Here is a 20006-nt window from a genome sequence, read left to right as displayed (position 1 = left end):
AGTCCAGGTAGGATGCCTTAACAGCTTTAAATCCGAAAAAGCCTTTTTAAACTACTTAATAGTTAGCAGGTCGTCTAGGGAAGCATCATCACTGCTGGTATACGTTTGCATTCCGCAATGTTCACTATTTCAGTGACGAATTTAAACAAACAGTTCCCACAAGCCAAGCCAGGGCATGGCATGGCATGGCCAGGGCGCTAAGCCTGACTCTACCACCCAGCCATTACTTTTACATCAACCACCCCCTGACCTCCCTTTCTGTCACCTAATCAGGGATCAAGTCCTAAAAAGTAAAGTGGGGGGGGGACTCACGAACAAACTAATGAGATGTGACACCGCCAGAAATGATAAAATCAAGGTGAAATATGCACATTTCATTAAATTGGCTTTGCATAACCAAACAAATTGCACAGGACGAATGGCATTTGCCTTTCATAAAATCAACGCACACACAAAACCACGAGAGGATATTTTCTTCTAATAGTGTTTTTGAAAACGTTAAAAGGTTTGCATGTTTTAAACTCCAAGAACGAATACAAATGTTTTCCCTGGGACTTGCAGTACCGAAATGCCACATTTCACATTTAGTTAATTATTCTTCACCAGGTTACATAGTGCAGTGGTGAAGTGTCCGGCCTACAATCCCAACGACGCGGTGACACGGTTTGATCGCGGAGGTCGGCTTTAAATCATACATTCAAAGAGGACATTCAATGTTTATCATTTTAGCTGGGGGGGGCTGAGTCCATCCTCTGAATGAAGTGGGTGGACGCTGTCCCCCCGCGTGTACCCTCGACCTGAGCCCTGGTCACCTTCCACTGTACTATACGTATCCCTCCAGCTATGACAGAAAAAAGTGCCAAGCCCATGTACACCTTTAGTAATCCTGTCTTTCTCTTAAAGGTGGCTAGTGCCACTTCTCCGAGCTAAAGTTAAAAAAGCCACAAAAAAAAAACACAAAACAGAATTATTTCACACACCTAACTGGTTTACGTTGGGACAGCACCTGCTAAAAAGAGGCTGGAAGGTCTTTCGACATGTTTTTAGGATAAGGATGCAAATACATTTTCGAAAAATGAGCAAATGTATGCAGGAAATGTCAGATTAGCATTTCTCAACTTATTGGCAGGTGGTTCCTTTCTCTGTGGGATCTGAAATCTGCTTTTGTACTGTAGCTTCTAATGTTATTGATTGCATGCCCCCTACGTGGCGAGACACGGTGGTCATATCTGCATTTGCCACAATAACCGCGCTCCTTCTATGGTTGGTGGTGCACCCCTCCCATGACAAGAAAGGAATGCACACAGCCGGTGAGTTAGTGGAAGACATGAAAGGACAAGGAAAGATTGAAGCCGCAACTGTGGATCTCTTTAGTGAATTCACTGTTGAGCCAATATCGTCTAGTTTGGCGTTCACTGCCGTGAAGCCCGCCAGCATTGTGGCCATATATGGATACATGGCCAGATTAGTGGAAGAGCAGGTATCAGAGAGCAGGTCCTGGGGTCAGGTCAAGTCGGTGCCAGTGCAGGATGTGCCTGCAAACGCACCCATGGGGCCCTTTTTGCTCCCCTTGGCTCCTCCCCGGGTCATTACCAGCAGGATATTCCTAGACAGTAGGTGTTTAGTCTGTTGTTGGAGGAGCAGTGTTGTTGGGGCTCTGGTGACAGCTGGGCCCAATATGCACTCCCAGCACGATGGGAAACACAGGTACAGGATTAGTTGGTAGTGGTGCTGGGCCGCGCACCGAGGTTGTGGTATGTTCAGAGCAGTGTCCTCAGTGGGTGACTGATGCACATGCATGCATGAGGGGGAGACCCACCTTCACTTCGCCGCTTCTGTGGTTGGGTGCTTCCAGATTGTGGTCTGTCTGTAATTTGCGGGCTGCACGTGCCTCGGGCGGGTTGTTGTATTTAACGGGGCCAGTGCCAGCCCAGTCTTCTGGTGAAGCTGGGTATTACTGGTGGCAGGCAGGAAAGTGATTTTCAGGTGGGCAGGTGGGCGTGTAGAGTTCCGCCTCATGGGTGCCCGCACTCTGCTGTTAAATGTCCCTGTAACATTAGCTCTGGCACCCGTATCACTAGTGGGGCCATACCGGTTAAGGCTGTGTATGGCCGCGTGCTGAGCTCCACCTCAAGACCGCCTGCACTTTGTTGTTTGATGCCCCTGTAACGTTGGCTCCGGCACCCGTGTCACTGGTGGGGCCGGCACCGGTTAGTGTTGCATTGCTTGGCGGATGATTGGGCGAGTGTGCTTAGGGTGCCCACCGCAGCTTGCAGTTCCGATGGAGGTTGTCCCTCAATCGCCGGCTCGGTTTCCCGCATATGACATGAGCGGCTGTCTGGCCGCATGGATTCCAGGCCCGCTCTGCAATAAGCCCGCGAGTCTGTGCTTGATTTCAAGGGGATTTCATACCTGAATATACAGTGATTTTGACCAGGGCTCGCTCTTGTAACGATGCACAGGTTCCCACCCGCTGCACTGCATTCGCATCAGAGGTTTAAAGCCTTGGAAGTTATGATTTTCCAATCAGGATGTGTGTGGTCACGGAGCTCACAGGTCAGGCAGCCATTCTCGTAGCAGTGCATCACAATTGAAGGTTCTAGAGATCATCTAGGCAAGGTTATTAGTAGTATTTTTGAGGTTGTGGAGCTCTCAACGTCTATCCATTTGTGTACTTGGATGCTGGAAATTAGCAAATTGTTGAAAATATTTGATTAAGATTGCCGTTTATTATATGCAACTATTTTCATGTTTTTCAAGTTGTATTTCCACTTACTTTCGATGCATGTTAAGTAGGAAAGTGGTGTTTTTACTTTGTGTAGCACCATGCTGCTTCTGGGCAAAGGTGCAGTTTATATGAACCCTTAAACAAATCAATAAAAAAAATGACTGCAAAACAATGGTCAGGACACAGATCCTATATCCCTGTAGAGCATGACTGCTCAAAGCCTACACGACCAATTCCAGAGTGGTTAGATCATTTATATGCATTATTTAATATGCCATTCCTCATTTTAGTATGTTAATACATCACCCCTGGCTTATCTCAATACATATCCACTATGTTTCCGTCAAAAACCTCTGCTCATTATCCAGCTCGTTACTCACCATCCCCCCAATCAACAAATCCCGATCTGGTACAAGAGCCTTCATGGCCTGTGTTTCTAGACTCTGGAACAACCTACCATAAAAGCGTAAGAATATAGCTGTTCCTCCCTCCTCCTGAAGAGCCCTGACAAACTGACTCAAAAACGGCTTCCTCCCCTTCTGCCATTTTGGATCCTTGAGCACCAAGAGTGTTCGTGAACTCTGTGCTTTAGAAATGCTTATAATAAATCTGTGGTGAGATGAGACAATGAAAGAGTGGATGTTCGTGCAAGAAACTCAAGGGAACGCGTGCAATCCTTCGGCCATACGCGAGAAGCATGCCAGGCTATGTTCAGGTATCGCGTTCTGCCCCACATCCCATCCACACCGCTCAGAACACCTCCCAAATCATTCAGCAAATACTTACACTTCTTGCTGCTTGGGTCATGAAGATCCCTGTGAAAAAAGTCAGGTAGTATCCTGGGTAAACTCCGTGCCATATTGCTGAGAGCAAGAAGGTCTGTGCGGTGGGGCTGAAAGTCGCCCTCTCATAACATACTCTGGCAACAAAAGAAAAGCAGCGTTAACAAAACCAGTATCTGGAGGCATGCTCACCCCAAAAGAAACACCTGTTTTTGTGGTTGCATATACGGTGTGTGTCAAATCGCCCCACACCAGGAGGTCACGTGGTTTAATAGCAATGGGAAGCAGTGCAAATATCCGCTCCTTTACCTTGACAGGTTAAAACAAGAGCCTGTGTACCTGCGCCTCATCTTGCCACACTCTACTGTCCTCCGCCCGCAATAAGCAAACGCTCGCCATTGCACTACAGCCCTTCTTCAGGACATGCTCTTCCATGGCCTTATGTACAGTAAACATGCCCTATAGCTGCTACTCGCATTTGATCCACTCAGATAACAGATGCCCATTAAATTCTAGAGTGCTGCATTTTTAAAAATCTCAAAATGAATAGCCTCCCAGCAATAGCAATCTTCTAATTGCGGCCTATCCTTCTGGCAATCCCACGCTGCTATTTCTGCATCGCAGCAAGTAAATGGCAGTACTCTGCATCGCGTTCATTAGAAATAAAAGGTTTCACGTGACTACTTGGCTTTTCTAGGTATTCACACCCATCAGTATGTAAACATATGACCATTAATCAGAAAAGCTCACCGGAAGCCAAGCAGTTTGTTTTTTTATTCATTTTGGGAATAGGTTAGGCTTTGGTGGAAATATGCATACACAGTTGTAAAGGGGATGTTTTTTCAACTAGGACGTCCTCACTCTTAGCTCAAAACCATTTCACCCCAGTGGTGATTGGCTGTGGGGTTTCTTCTGGTGCTCTTCTATCACTGCTTATGTTGGACATTCGAATGTTGGGTGGTTGACAGTGGTCTCAAAATAATCTTTCCCCTCTAGGGATCCTAGTTTTTGCTCAGTAGCCTGCCTCTGTTCCTTCCGCCCTCTACCTTTTAGGTCATCATTCTATGGGCCTCATTACGAGTCTGGTGAGTTTCCGCCGGACTAGTAAAAGTTTACCAGCGGCTGATTTCCCAGTGCCACCGGGAGATTACAAGTCCGGCGGCCTGGGAAGTCAAGAGCCGGTAAAATATAAGTTCCCATTTCCATAGAGTCCCATACAGTCTCCTATGGGAGTGGGGACTCGGAAGCACCGGCACTGTTGCCAACGGTGCCGGCGCTTCCATGAACAGTCTGACTACCGTGGCCGCTGCGCCCGGCAGGGTCAGACCTGTTGGGCGCAGTGGCCACAGCAGGCAGACACGTAGTTTGCTGGTCTGGAAACAAGGGTGCTGGTGAGCTCACCCAAGTTTCCGGACCGGCATACTTGAATGAGGCCCTAAGTCTTATGAGGTCAACCTTAGCTTAAATGGGCAAATTAAGGTTGCAAGTAAAAAGTCCAATGGCTTCGGATCATCCAGAACGCCTCCTTGCAGCCGAGTTATGGTATTATGAAACTAGATTGCATCCCTCTCTCACCCTGTGCATTGCATTGGATGCCTAACCAGAGCTGGGACACTTTTAGAATCTGTTGTCTGCTTTCAAATGTTATACGTGGGCTTAGCCAGGGTACTTGACTTCCATACACCAGCCCTATATTGCGGAAAGAGCTCTTGCAACCCATTGGTGCCATTTGATAAATAGAAGACCAGAGGGAATAGCAGTTTTTTGGTCCAAGCCCCGCACATATGCAATGCTCTTCAAATGAACAATTTCTTATTCTTCACCTGCCATCTTCCAAAAAGGCCGTGAAGACATTACCCTTTAATTGAATAAGTATGTTTGCCATGTTTTCTTGTCATCTTGCACAAGACAAATGTCTGAATGAAATCCCCACCGTGGAGGTGGCACAATGCAGAGGCTTGCCCGAAGTGTGGTGTATTGTGTTGTGGTGTGGTGTGGTGTATTGCGCCCCTGCTCACACCTTAGTCTGCAGTGGAAAAGGATTATCGAGGGGGATAACATGTCGGGGGAAAGAGAGTGCAAGTATCAAAACAAAAAGGAAGAGTGAAGAAGATGTGGGCATGTTTTGCGATAGCCTCAGTGGATGCATATTCAGCTACCGTGGAACGTCGATCAGGACCGCACACGTGACTGTAGGCAATGGGGCTGTCTATTCAAAGAGCAAATGGAAGTACTTGCATTTGTATTTATTTGTATTTTATTGAATTTATATAGCACTTTAATCCAAAGTGCTTTACATAAGAACTAGAAGAAATACAACAAGCATAAGGTGGTAATTGAATCACAACTCGAAAACAGTATAAGGAACATTTGACATTATTGCTGAGGTGAGGAGGGAGTGGAGAGGGACAAAGGAATAGGGGAGGGGCGAGACAAACAAAACACAATGATTGAGACACGAATTGAAACGGTATAAGGAACAATTAACATGATTGGTGAGGAGGGAGTGGAGAGGGAGAAAGGAATAAGAGGGAGTGGGAGATACAACAATATAAGATGGTGATTGAATCACAACTCAACGGAAAAAGGAACAGTTTTCATTATTGCTGAGGTGAGGAGGGAGTGTAGAGGGACAAAGGAATGGGAGGGACTAGGAGGGATGAGAGGAGATGTCAGCGGAAGTAAGATGGGAGGCAAGAGGGTGTGCAGAAGAGGAGAGGGAAGAATAAGATTAGGTAAGAGCAGGAGGTAGGATAAAAGGGAAGTAGAGGGGAGGAGAGAGTGTAGAGGTGGAGAAGTAGGAGGTGAGGCAAGGGCATAGAGAAGTAGAAAAGGGAGTGAGAGGTGTTGGGGGGAATGGAAGAGATACGATTTTAGAGAAGAGCGAAAGGTAGGGTAGGAGGGAGAAGAGCGGATGGGTAGGGGGAGGCGGTTCCAGTGGAACAGAGCAAGGATGTGTGATGGAGTCAAGATACGCTTGACGTTTTGCCTAGATTTACCTTGAAGGTCCCATGAAGCATACTATGGAATAACCATTCTGAGACTTCCAAGCCCACAGGCCAAGGGTGGCCCAGTGAAGAATATTGTATGCAAAAGCCAAATGTACATAGAAAACACCAAGGAGGGAAGGGTACATCTTTGTAAAAATAACAGTGTGTTTTGGTGTTCCTGTGACTGTCAAGGCTCTTTCTTCTGCTGACATTGCTGGAGTCTGTCTACTATTGCCTTTACTGTTTCCTGGAGGAAGCAGTACAAAACACCTTTCCGACGCAGAGTGTGCGGTGTGCGCAGTGTGTTTTGGTGTTTGGGTGTGAGGGAGTGTGGAGCGAGGCCACCCGGCATGGAAGAGACCTTGAACTGTGCAGGCCCTCCTGGTGCTTGCGATTGCCCGCCAACCCCTCACACAAGACTGCAACTGCGCCGCTGGAAGTCCGTCCCTGACGCAAATAACCAGAATCTGACTGTAATGGACCAACTACGTGTAAGTATACTAAAAAACGCAAACACTGGAAACGAAAGTGGGACTGTTTCTGCCGACAATGTGCGTGAGGTTGCAATCACTACTGCTTCTATGCACCTTAAAACTGGCTCTAAAATTGGCAAACATGTGCACCACATGAAAGCCGAGGTTCGGAACACACCAAAACACCCACCTTCCTTGTTTGACCCGTTGCCTCTTCCCCTCGAGGGTTCCTTGGCTCCCGTGGACCTTGCCTCGAAGTCTCTGGGTGTGCCTGCCGAGGTGCCCGTGTTGGGTTCTGTGGGAGGGGCTTGGCGGTGGCCCGTATGGGGCGGGCACCCGGTGTGCGGGGGGATCTGCATCGGGCTGGCCGCCTCTGGGGCTCAGGCCTGAGGGAGAGGTTTGTGTGGACGAGGCCACCTGTGGTGGGGACCCGGCAGAGGGTTTCAAGAGGCCGCCTCAGTGCCGACCGCCGTCCCGCTTAAGGCTGAGCTGCGGACTTGAGGCTGTGATGTGGAGTCCGGCGGCTCCCTGCCTCCCAGTGCTGTCACCCCACCCCTTGGGCTGCCCCACGGCGGCGAAGCATGCGCAGACTGCTTGTCCACAGCGACTAATTGTTTAACCCCTCGTTTGCTGGGTGCACAGGATAGGAAGACTTCATTTGATCCTCTGTACCTGAATGTGCCAAAACCTATGGTCCTAGCCTGGCGCTCAATTAGGCTGTTAGGCTCCTCAATTGACAGTTCTAGCAAACTAAATCTGACTAAATTATATGATGATATGGTGCCTGTCAGGAGCCCTCTCGCCTGTCCACCCACCAAAAACACAAAGCGCCTGTCCTCAACCTGCTCTAGGTTCTTGCTTTGACAAAAGTATCATCTCAATTGAAGATGAAGTGTTCTGTCCCTTAAACTCACACTTACATCTGCTAAATGGAAGATGTGATTCATCAGCACCCTCCAACAATAGGAGGAGTTCACTTGAAGTGGTGACCAAAATTTTGGAAGGAATTACCCAGATAAACAAGACCCGTAATTTCAATAGCAATTGTGCTTCCACATTATTAAGACCTGAAAGGACCCGGTCCCCTTCCGCGTGTATTACAAAAGAGACGTTTGATTCTAGGGGTAACACCCCTCACGCAGAATTAGATCATACGCGGAAGGCTGCACTAAAAATCCAAAGACAAGTTGACCCTACCCTCTCCCCCTCCTTACCCTGCTCACAAGCAAGACATCCTTCAATGTCAAACCAGAAGCAGTTCTCTATCAAAAACACTGGGAAAGTGAAACAAGTACTATTTCACAACAAAGAAGGTGATGAAATGTCTGACACTAGCTTCACCTCCTCTGAAATCTGCTCAAGTGATTTGTCCATCATACAGCAGGATTATCCAAAAGTCAGACGCTTAAAAGCGAGACAGCATACAAAAGAGCGCCACTCTGACCATAAACTGAATGAGAGACTTATCAAGGATTTGCAACCGATATTGATGTCTTCTATGGCCATCACGATTGCACCGTTCTTAAAACTATATGAACGACAACTCTAAGGACTTGGCAACATTGGTAGCGCTAATGAATTCAAAACTAATAAACATGGAAAGAGACTTTAACAGAGCAAGCAAGGAGACCATGGCAGTAAGGAAAAACCTGGATTCGTCACTTCAAACAATCATAGATCAAAAATAAAACAATAGACTTCATAAAAAAACTACTGGCTGAGATCACCAGAGAAGCTTTGAGCCTACTGAAACATAGTCGGGTCACGACAAACGGCAAACAAGACCGTGAGACGCTTGAGACAAAGTACATACAAAAAGGAAACTGCCGTGTACCCTTCACCCCTGAACAGAGCCATGGCACCCCCAAACTTTCTTTCGACGGACGCTTGCTTCACTGGGACCCAAACCTCTATGGAGAGCCTCGAGCTAGATGAAGCAACCAGCCCACTGGCAGCTGATCCCAATCTTCTGGCAGTAACTGTCAGCACTCAAGAGCAAAATCATCAGAACAGAAGAACAGAATTAACAGGATCCGAAACATCCCTGGATTAACAAAACCATGTGAGTGTGGCTCAAATCTTCTTAGCCACTCCACCTCACAAACGGATATCTGTGAGGCCTCTACTAAAACAACAGAAGGATGCTAGTGCTCTGGAAAGCAGCAGAGGACCAAGTAACCCTGCATCTCTGGATCCTCAAAATCCTTCCACGTCAGCCACGGCCACAGGGTTGAGCTTCAATCAGGACATACTGGCAATCTCTAAATCAGACGCCAGTTGAAAAAAACAGGGATATATATGACATATTCAAAGGAGCTGCCTCCCAAAAATCGGTAGTCCCCGTAACAAAACCAGATCAAATAAAAAAAAAAACACAGATCTTCGTGCCATCCATGCCACTGATGGCCAACAAAAATAGCTCTACAGTCGACAAACTTAATGGAACTGACTCTAAAAAAACAGAAGTAAACAGAGCTAAAGCCGCTCAAATAGAAAAAAACAAAAAATCAACGATTAAAAAAAATAAAAGCGGCAATGACTCAAGAAAAGTTTTGCGAAATTTAAAAACTGTTAACATTACTGTTCACAACAGCAACACAGATGTGACACGTCCAACAAAGTCTATAGACCTCTCACCGGAGCCCTCGCTTGGCGACACAGCCGAGTGCTTGGGTTCCCAAACAAATGGCGAAGCACCCCTAAATTGACCTTATGTACTTGTCTGTATACGAAGACCAAGTAACTGAGGATGAAGATGTGGAGACGAATGCGGGTGCCGCTCTGGCGGACCCTCTGCACTCCCTATCAGGATCCAAAGGCAGAGCTCAGGCGCCCATTCAAATCCCAGATGGAGCCACTAGACTCTGCACCTTGGTTGAAAAACCGGACACCCAAGTTGCCTTTCTAGCAGAGCTATTGAGTCCTGATTTCAAAAAGCTGGAATACAGGCGAAAAGCGCTCGCTGACATATGGAAACCCTCGAGATTTGAGCAGAGTTTAGACGCAAATCCGAGGGACTCTGTGCTGCCTTCCTTCAATCGCAGTGCTAAGACCTATGAAGCCACCAAAAACACTAATGTGCCCAAGAGAAACGAAAGACCTGACGCCAATCAGGCTAATACCCAGAACAAAATCGCTACTCGAAGTTAACTAAAGACCACGTACAAGAGTGACAGCAGCGGTAGAGACAAAGACCAATCATCACACAGGGCTCGGCTTGAAAGCAGCGACAAACTAATTCTCAACAGGTCCAATGTCTTACTTTTATTTCATTACGTGCCTTCACTCAGAACGATTCAATCTGAGGATATACAAACAGTTGAATTTCCAGAAAAAGCCCACAATGACAAAACTATCCTACACTTGAGATCTAAAATAGCTCTGAACATAGTACTAGATGCAGCCTCAGTACTTATGTCACTGGGCTTTGACATTTCAGAAGTACTGGATAAAGCCAAAACAGAATATGATTCCGAAATTATGAAAATCACAGAAGAGGTGCTAACAGGCAACGCACCCTCTGCTATACAAGACATTGAAGAAACAGCTTCTAGACGCACTATAATCCCGAGAATGAGCGACTCTTTTCAACACACTAACATAGGGAAAACAATGGCTGCCACCTGCGCACCTGCTGAACCCATGGGAAATCTGACCAAAGAGGGTAACATCCAAATCACAATCAAAGGTGACAGCAACTTGGACCAGAGGCTCGCTGACCAGACACTTCCAAAGACTCTAAGCGAGGTCTCTAATGACTGGTCCTGGTTGGCAGCAGCTCTCTGTAGACCTACAAGATCATAATGTGAATAGAAAGAGGAGCAACGCCTGTTTAAGATCAGATCCTGGAACACCAGAGGCGTTTCACACTTATTTCAGGACCCATGGTCAGCTGACCATGACAGTCTGTCTCCAGGAAACCTGGCTGCATACCTGCCCGATCTCTGACATCTACGAAGTGGCGATCAATCCTGCCTTTAAAAAATCTAGAGGAAGACCAATGGCTGGCTTATTAACATTTGCAAAAAAAGGCTCGGGTTGTCGAATTATTAACTCTGTAAACTACACAGCATTTATACAGCTAACTACGATTACCGTAGCTGAGAAGCTAAATGACATCTCCAACCACCTCAATGTCATCAACTTATACTGTAATCACCTGCAAGCTGGCACAATGACATTCATAGAACAAGTCTCAACTGTAGTTGATGAACTCCTGTTAGCCAACGAGACAGCAAACATCATAATTTGCGGAGACCTAAATATTAATTGTCTGTCTGTAAACAACAAAAACACTGAATTTATATACACACACAACAGTGTGGCCGCAAGGTAGACGCTGGAGATGGATGTAAGAAACCTCGCCATGTTAAATGGAATCCCCATCGGTGATATACTGGCTAATCCAACATGGAGGAGAAAAGAGCAAAATTCCACTCTAGACTACTTCTTGGTATCCGAAAAAAATCCAGCAAATTACTTCATCTTTGCTCATAGTGCCTATGGTGCACAGCAATCACGAGATTGTGTCTATTGCAGGCTCAAGGCAAACGGAACACAGGCCATGGAATCATCGAATATTGGTGGAGCCAAACAGAATAAGACTGAAACTTCAAATGGAAGAAGTGTCTGTGATCAAAAACATCTATATCAATGAAGAATTCGGAGTGGAATACGCTCATCTGCTCCAACAATTTGTGGGAAAAAAGCAGGGCCTGAGAAATCTCGGCTTTGCCAATAAACACAAATTTGATGTGGAGGTTATGAGACAGAAGCGGGCTTTACGCAACTCTATAAGAAATATAAGAGCTAAGGACGCCATAAGCTACCTGAACACAAAGCGCATCGCCAAACAAAAATATAAAAACTGGCTGAGAGTCCATAAAGCCATAATGTTCCAAAACGATGCAGAACACTTGATGAAAAAGATGGGAAATAAAAACTCGGCTGAGTTTGGAAAATTCTGAATAACGAAGGTGCCCCTCAACTAGCACTGATGACCAACATGGTACCTGAAACAGTGTGGATATCCCACCACTCCGAGGTCTACCGTAAAAAAAGGTAGGTGGACGTACCACTCCACATCGACACTGAAAAGATGGAATCTTAACTTGATCTTGCTGATAATAAACAATGTCAGTGCCTCGCGGGCACCTGGGCCTGATAGACTGACAAACTTCACCCTAAAACAAAAACCTGAAATATGGGCTGAGGTGTGTAAAGAGCTTTTTAACAGAGTCTGTAGTCGGTGTGTCACTCCAAAATCATGGAAGAAAGCCATAATAGTTCCCATTTTCAAGAAAGGAAACGGCTTGGAGCCCAAAACTATCGTCCCATAGTGCTCTTGTATGTGCTGGGGAAAGTTTATGCCTCAATGCTCCAAAAGAAATTGGCAGCCTGGATTTCGGATAGTGGCCATATGGACGCAAGATAGACTGGTTTTGTAAAGGGAGTTGGATGTGGCCTAAACCCTCCTCTTAAACTTGTTAAAAATGGAATCCATAAAATCAGGGAGAAATGTCTACTTAGCCCTGATCGACTTTTCTCATGCCTTTGATTCCATTGATCCAGAGCTCCTTTGGACCAAGATGTCGAATTGGGGATGCCCTGAGAGCTTACTAGTCGCAATTAAAGGCAAGTTCCGGGACTTTTTTTTATTGTCCCTACGGTTCGGCCATGTGTTTTTAAGCATAAATCGGTAGATCGTAGAAAACTTTCCTATGGACCTTACCCGACTTTTCGTCCATTAACGCACTCGAAATCAGCCGCCATTTTGTGATAATCCTATCATTTCCCCCCATCGACCTGGCTCACCTGCGTTTGCGGCACTAAATCATATCCCCGCCCCTGAAACAGACTTTATCAAAACATTCATATTCCCCGCCTCTATCCGTGACGTGACTGTGCTGCGTAGGCAAACGCGCCCAGGCGTCTTCTACGCGACTCCACACAGAACCCGGAAACCAACACAGATCAGCTCACAACACAGCGCGCCACAATTCGGAATATGAAACTGTACTTTTAAATCAAACCGCAAGATTGTAAATTTGGTAAAGTACATTTATTTGACATCAAATGTTTAGAGAATATTCAGCGATTTGCATTTTTCTTTGCTCTCGATCCAAAATAGTTTGTCTTGAGGCAAGCGATGTTCGTGTGCAGTACACAAGGTGTTGGTTTACGATAAAATAAGCACTTCGGTCGCACTGATAATCGCATGGCTGTTCCAACAACACGGGCACTAGGCCACCACAACGGTATGTATGTTGCATCTAGCCATTAGTACTGCGTAAGGGCATACTGGTACTTGGCGATCGTCCCATAAAATGGTCAGGGTGGTAACGTTGTTCACGCGGAGAAGCAACTGGCGGTTGTAAAAGACATCCGCCGGTGTCTGGTACTCGTGACACATACAATAATGAAGGATGTACCTGTTTTAAAAACATAAAAAATGAAATTAGTCTCACCATCAGATCTTTATTAAAATTATTCATTTTATATATTAGGTCGGGAAATTATTTCATAGCTAGGACAGTGCAACTGGGTATTATACGTCATTTCCAGTAACCCACCCCCTCTCCTCCGCCTTTTTCAGAGCCGCCTGAGCGCCAGTGGACCACTTCGTCACTGATATGATATAATATGGCATTTGCAACGCGCCTATACACAAGTGTTTCAAGGCGTGGCGAGGCAGGGAGGGGGGGGGGAACAAGGAGAAGACAGACAACGATCCTACTAGGCCAGGTGTCATTCAGATCGCGCAAGTGCACGGGTAGGGGGAAGGTAAAAGTGCAAGGGGAAGGGGTGGGTGGAAGTGGAGTACAAGGTAAGTAGCATAAAATAATAAATACATAGGGCCAGCTGGTGGCGAGTGCAAGGTAAGTGCAGAACAAGTGCTGGGAAGGGGGGGCTGTAGGATACTGAGACAGTCCCCCAGTGCAGGGGTTGAGAGGGAGGCAGTGCAGGTGGAGAGTGGAAGGGCCCAGGACCGAGGTCGCAGACAGTGGACCAGTTGTAGCAGGGGAGAGGGAGAGAGAAAGCAGAAGCAAAGAGGAAGGTTTTGAGGTGCTTCCGTAAAAGGAGATGGTTCTGGTACAAAACAATATGCCACATAGAACGAACAAGTACAACTTAACCCGTCTTTAAAGCTACTGTATAGTAATTAAATTGCGGTATAAACTCATCTAAAGAGTTACTTACATTATATTTGCATTTTCCATTGTGTCTGTGCGTAGGGCAGCCCCGAAATACCACTCCTTCTATGCCGACGTTATTTCTTCTAATGAACGAACATTAAATGGCTTTCGTTTCTGAAATTATATTAATTATCGTTTACGTTATTGCACCACACCCCCAAAAAGAAGTCTTTCGGGATGGTCCCGGCCTGTCAAGGTCAAATAACAATAGAACCTTATACTGAGTCGTGGGCCATTCCGGCACCCGAGCAAAAAATCAAAGCAGCTGACCTTCACTTTGAACGAGCACACATTCCTAGTTAGCTACATTCAGTGTAAGGCCATCTCACAGGACTTGAAATTTACACTCCATCTTTGCATTTTGTCTGCGTGCATTTGCAGCCCCAGAGAACCATAAATACGGAGACATTCTATATTTTTTGAAAAATGATTTATATTACTGTTTGGTTTAATTTAATGCGCAAATGAACAAGGTTGGATAGACACATTGCATGTACACTGAGCAATCACTTTTATTTACACAATACATAGCTACACATATTCAATGGGCCTGCGACATGAGGAGACTCCAGAGCAAAGTCACAGGTGACACCGGGGTGGTTCGCACAACTGCACGGTGAAGGGAGGGGCAACGGTGGAGAGACACATTGCATGTACACTGAGCAATCACTTTTATTTACACATTACATAGATACACATATTCAATGGGCCTGCAACATGAGGAGACTCGAGAGAACAGACAATCAAATTACAATCATTTAAACCGTGATGTGTATTTCTCAATGAGCTCTGCTTTAGGTGGACATGGAACAGAGGCAATGTTGGGTGGCAATGCAGTTGTCCCCTGCACAGGTTCGTTCACAACTCCATTTATGTGCCTATCTAGGACATCAACAATAAGTCTCTCAATAAACTCATATTGCATATCCTGAAACTCTGGTTTGATCACCCATTGTTTACTTCTTTTAGTGAAGGCCTTATTGTAGCGAAGCGTCCCTAAAGTTCCGGTCGTCCTACTTTGTTGACGGCCAACATTATGGTTATGTGCCAAGACCGCTAGAAGAGTCCGATTTATCATGCCCTCCATGCCAAAATGCAATCGTTTTGGCCCGTACTTTAGGCACATATTGTGGAACACCTCCAAATCTCCTGTGTGGCAGAATTCCGTGAGTCCCCCTCAAATCTCTTGTTATAGTTTTATCAAATACAATCTTTTCAATGGCTTTGTGAGTGGGTGATGAAGGAATCAACCACTTCTTCTTCCGTGCCTCCTCTGTGGACAAATGGCCATGTTCACAACTGTGGAAATGTTGGTTTGTGGTCCAGCGGTGAACGTTGCTACAGTGTAGCATTACTGACCGCCATTTTTCCAGTAGAATTTCCAACGACCCTCCACATGTTTTTGAGCTCCACCAAAGATGGTTGCTGATTGACTTGGACCACTGTGAAATACCTTGCATATCTTTTTTTTTACCTGCAGCCGACATTTTTTTATTGATTGTTTTTGCAAGATGCCATACGTCAAATTGGTGATTTATATTTTTGTACTCTTCTCTCATTGTCTTGGCAATTGAAACGTGTCTGTCCGTGGCTATCAGGTCGATCACCATTCCCCGCGATTGTAGTTCTTGCAATGATGCTACAAAGCCAACTTTCTCCATGGCCACTGAGGATGTACTTTGTGACACCTGCACGACCACCGAACTCACAATTTTCTTACTTTCCATGTCCTGAAAGTGGTAGGTGCAGTACTTGGCTGAAAATCCTGGGCTGTCGCACTGTCCATCACCGGCTAGCCTGAACCGTTTGCCCGCGAATGTACTATCAATAGACATTTTTTCCATTCTCCAAGCTTCGCTAATGGCTGGAAATAGATAATCGATTTGGTATTTGTAGAACTGAGTTTTCGCAATGAAATGGATTCCCACAAACTGAAAGAAATACTCTAACTTTTTAAAACTTGAACCACTAAAAAGTGCTGCCGCAGCACAAAGTAGATTGCCTGCTGGCAGTTGCCCCAGCATGGGTTGTGCAGACCATGAGAAAGGATGATATTTTGTACAGGTGGCATGTATTTTAAGGTTAGTGCCTCGAATTGCACGAGTCACATTAATCAATGGCTCCCCACATACTTCCCCACCAACCGAATGCCCACATTTCATCCTAATAATAATATCAATCAAACAACTATCGAATACAATGAATTTGGCCTCTTTCCTTATACTGTCACTCTGCATCCCAGCTGGTTCGGCCTGTAACGTTGAGGACATGTCACTCACATGAAAGGTAGAATCTCTGATATCGTCTTCCGCTATGTTCAGTGATATTGATGGCGTTTCATTGTCGTCCACTTCATTCTCTTCCATTGCAACATCTGTTCCTTCTCCGGCGATGGGTGAATAAAACAATTTCTTCAACTTTCTCGCGGTCTTAGTTTTTGCGGGTGTGGATTCTGTGAATTGATCTCCGACTGCATCCGAACTACCAGGAGGACATTCACTATCAATGGCTGGTGGTGGTATAGCTCCGTTGTCAATCACTTCATATTCTTCCCATTGGCACGATGCATCTCCAGTCTCAAGTCCCTGCCAAAAGGTTTGACAAGCAACATCTCTCGTTCGCTTCACTGTCTGTGTAGATCTAGTTCGTACACCCACTCGCAACTAGAGGACAGATTGGAAAAGGGATGTTCAGTTCAAACACAACTTACAGTATTGAACTATTAACAGTGAAAAACAACATAATATAGTGACCAGGACACTAACCTTCTTTTGCTTTCTTTTCTTTGAAACTTTCTTGCCTCGAACTTCATCAGGACGCTGTTGCTCCAACTCGTGTGTGCATGTCTCCACTTCCTCTTGCGCTGCAACAACTATATTTTCATGATAAGCACATCCATCACGCACTGACGCTCCATCGACTCCCTGAAACATAGAACTTTCATTAGTATGTATAATAATATTGAAAACACAAAATGTACTTGGGGACCAATACCCACGTACATCTCAATAGCAAAACACGAATGAACGCATTGTGTAGAACATTCAAACGACAATTATTCACGCATTGTTGATCTAGTTAGATGGAACTGTCAAGATCCATACCGCGGGCTCCGCATAGACTTCCATTGATGATATTATTGAAGATGACGCTTCAGCAACTCCCTGAAACACAGTAATTGCATTAGTATGGTTTTCTATTTTGTTAAAAAGAACATAAACTTTGTGCAGGCGTCAACGGCTCATCTAAATAGACCTGCACAAATGATCAGTTGTCTAAAATAAGTAATGGATATCTAAATATGATTCGATTTGCTCGATCGTTGGAAGTGTCACCACCCAGAGATCGGCATCAACTACTAGGGGTGATGTTCTTGTAGAACATTGCGCCGACCCGTAACTGCATGCTCCCCCTTCTTCTTGGACTAATGCTCCATCGACTCCCTGAAACATAGGACTTTCATTAGTAATGAACACAATATTGAAAAAAGAAGACACAGAGGAGGGCGACGACAGAAGGACATATCAATGGCTAAAAACGAAAGAAACGTGTGTAACAATCACGCTACAAGAATGCAAGATCTGATGATCTCCATCGATGGAACTGTCCGGAAACGTACCGCGAGCATCTGAGTGACATCAACAGTTGTCGTCAATGCGTTGGACTCCTCAGCATCTCCCTGAAAGACAGTACTTGCATTATTTTGGATAACAATAATTATAACTGAAAACAAAGACTAGAGGACGAGTACTAGGGTGTACCATTAGGTAAAATAATTACACGATAAATTAAAACTATTGATTTACATGCCTAAAACAAGTCAGTGGCAGAATAGCTAAGTAAGATTACCCGATAGGCGCTTGAAGTGGCTGATGACTGCAATAACGACACGGATGGAGAATCTTCCGCCTTCATATTGAGTGGATACATAAATGGGGAAATTATTGTTAGCTAATGCTACACACTACCGCAAGGCCGAGAGCTAAATCCGTAAACGTGACTCACCAGTGGAGGGATGTGGACGAATAGAGTGGGAATAGCGGTTGAGAGCAATTTTCGCTTCGCTCGCGGTGTGTTCTTCTTTATTAGCAATGATGTGGAGTACATGTCTGAGCTAAAGTGCCTGCTGCAGATGCGGTATCGATCACCCCTCTTGTCCGCAAAGACTTCTAGGACTCTACTTTCAAGCTCAGACGGTGGATATCCGCAATATCGGACCCATTCTCTTATCTGATCTAGTGTCTTAGGGAAAACCTGCATTATAGTACCTTCAGATTTTTTATGGGTCTTCGAAGGGCAACCGCCAATGGAACAGGCAGGCATCGTGGAAAGTTCTGAAAAGTAAAGATCAACAATTCTCTATGAATACCAATTTGTTAAAAAATTAAATGACACATAAAAGGTTCAATGCAAGGTTCGTTTTGGTTCTTGGAACTACACGTTATTCACATGCGGATAAGTATTTGAATAACTTTAAAAAAATAGAAAAATAATTTGACTAAACTCAGAACATGTGACTAGTTCCTTGCATGTACTGTCTTGAACGAAAAAAAAACATGGATGCAATTTGATGACTACTAGCAAATAGATATAAATTAAAAAATTGGACGCAAAATGATTATGGTACATGGCCTTACCTTGACGAACAAACAGTTAGATGCAGGGATAAGAGTAGTTTCTTGTCGTAGAACAGGGAGCAGTTCACAGGTTTCAAACTGACGAGTTTGCTCGAAGTGGTCACGGAAGTTCACAGAGACGAAGAGCAGATAACCAGCACCTTCACGGGTTGACTAGCAAAGCGCAAAGAAGTTCTCATTAGAAATATGAAGTGGGTTATATAGAATTTCGAAACAGGGGTGTGTTTGTGAATGAATGACGTGAATATGTCGTGGCATTATGCGGTTTGCAGGGGGGCGTCCAGCGTGAGGGGGGGATGCTTGGCAGGAGACACAGGGTCTGGAGGTAGACATGGGAACAACAACCCATGCTCTATAGACCACTTTGAAGTGTACATGGTCTTTGGCACCTCTTGGCCTTTATCGCTCCCTGACAGCTCCACTTGCCAGCGCAAGTACCCCGGTGCGAACTGCCTTTGATAGGGCGGGGGGTGGATTGGGGCGGTGGTCGTGCAGACAAGACACAGGAAGACTCGTGAATGGAGACACACTTATGTGGATTGCAGGGGGGCGTCCAGCGTGAGGGGGGATGCTTGGCAGGAGACACGGGGTCTGGAGGTAGACATGGGAACAACAACCCATGCTCTATAGACCACTTTGAAGTGTACATGGTCTTTGGCACCTCTTGGCCTTTATCGCTCCCTGACAGCTCCACTTGCCAGCGCAAGTACCCCGGTGCGAACTGCCTTTGATAGGGCGGGGGGTGGATTGGGGCGGTGGTCGTGCAGACAAGACTCGTTTGCCGCAGGGCCTCACCAAGGAGAGGCCATCTAACTGCATGTAAGAGGCAGGCTGCAGGATCTAGTACAAAGAAGGCAGGGGGGTGAGTTTATAAATACCTCACCCTCCCAGGAGAATATATGGGTGCAGTTCACCCTGGAGACCCTGGATGCCTAGGCAGTTAGTCAGCAGCAGGCTGGCCTGTGGTGGCAAGGCGGCACGGGCCATAGGGGGTCATCTCTGTACCCGGTGCCCAAAAGGATGATTTATTATGATCAACCATATTGATTACTTACCTATAACCATGTTTTGTATCAATAAAATCCAACAGCCTTTTATTGCCAACGCTTGAACAAAGTGGTGTGGTAAGTATTTTTGGGGGAGGAGGCAAGGCCGGGAGGCTTGATGCCAACCCGCAAAATAACATATGTATGTCTGCTG

General features: G+C 45.7%; 1 protein-coding gene across 1 annotated transcript in view; it reads right to left on the bottom strand.

Annotated features, from left to right (window-relative positions):
- Nucleotides 1-20006, bottom strand: part of MBOAT2 (membrane bound O-acyltransferase domain containing 2) — a 1191404-nt gene that overhangs the window by 16570 nt on the left and 1154828 nt on the right. The window contains exon 11 of the mRNA XM_069606006.1: nucleotides 3515-3647. Within this exon, the coding sequence (XP_069462107.1) occupies nucleotides 3515-3647 (133 nt within the window). The remainder of the gene's footprint in view (nucleotides 1-3514; nucleotides 3648-20006) is intronic.

The sequence above is a fragment of the Ambystoma mexicanum genome, chromosome 4p (assembly GCF_040938575.1).
Source record: "Ambystoma mexicanum isolate Mex_15411 chromosome 4p, UKY_AmexF1_1, whole genome shotgun sequence".
NCBI classification, from domain to species: Eukaryota; Metazoa; Chordata; class Amphibia; order Caudata; family Ambystomatidae; genus Ambystoma; species Ambystoma mexicanum.
The sequence above is the reverse complement of the archived record's forward strand: the minus strand, read 5'-3'. Positions and strand labels throughout refer to the sequence as shown.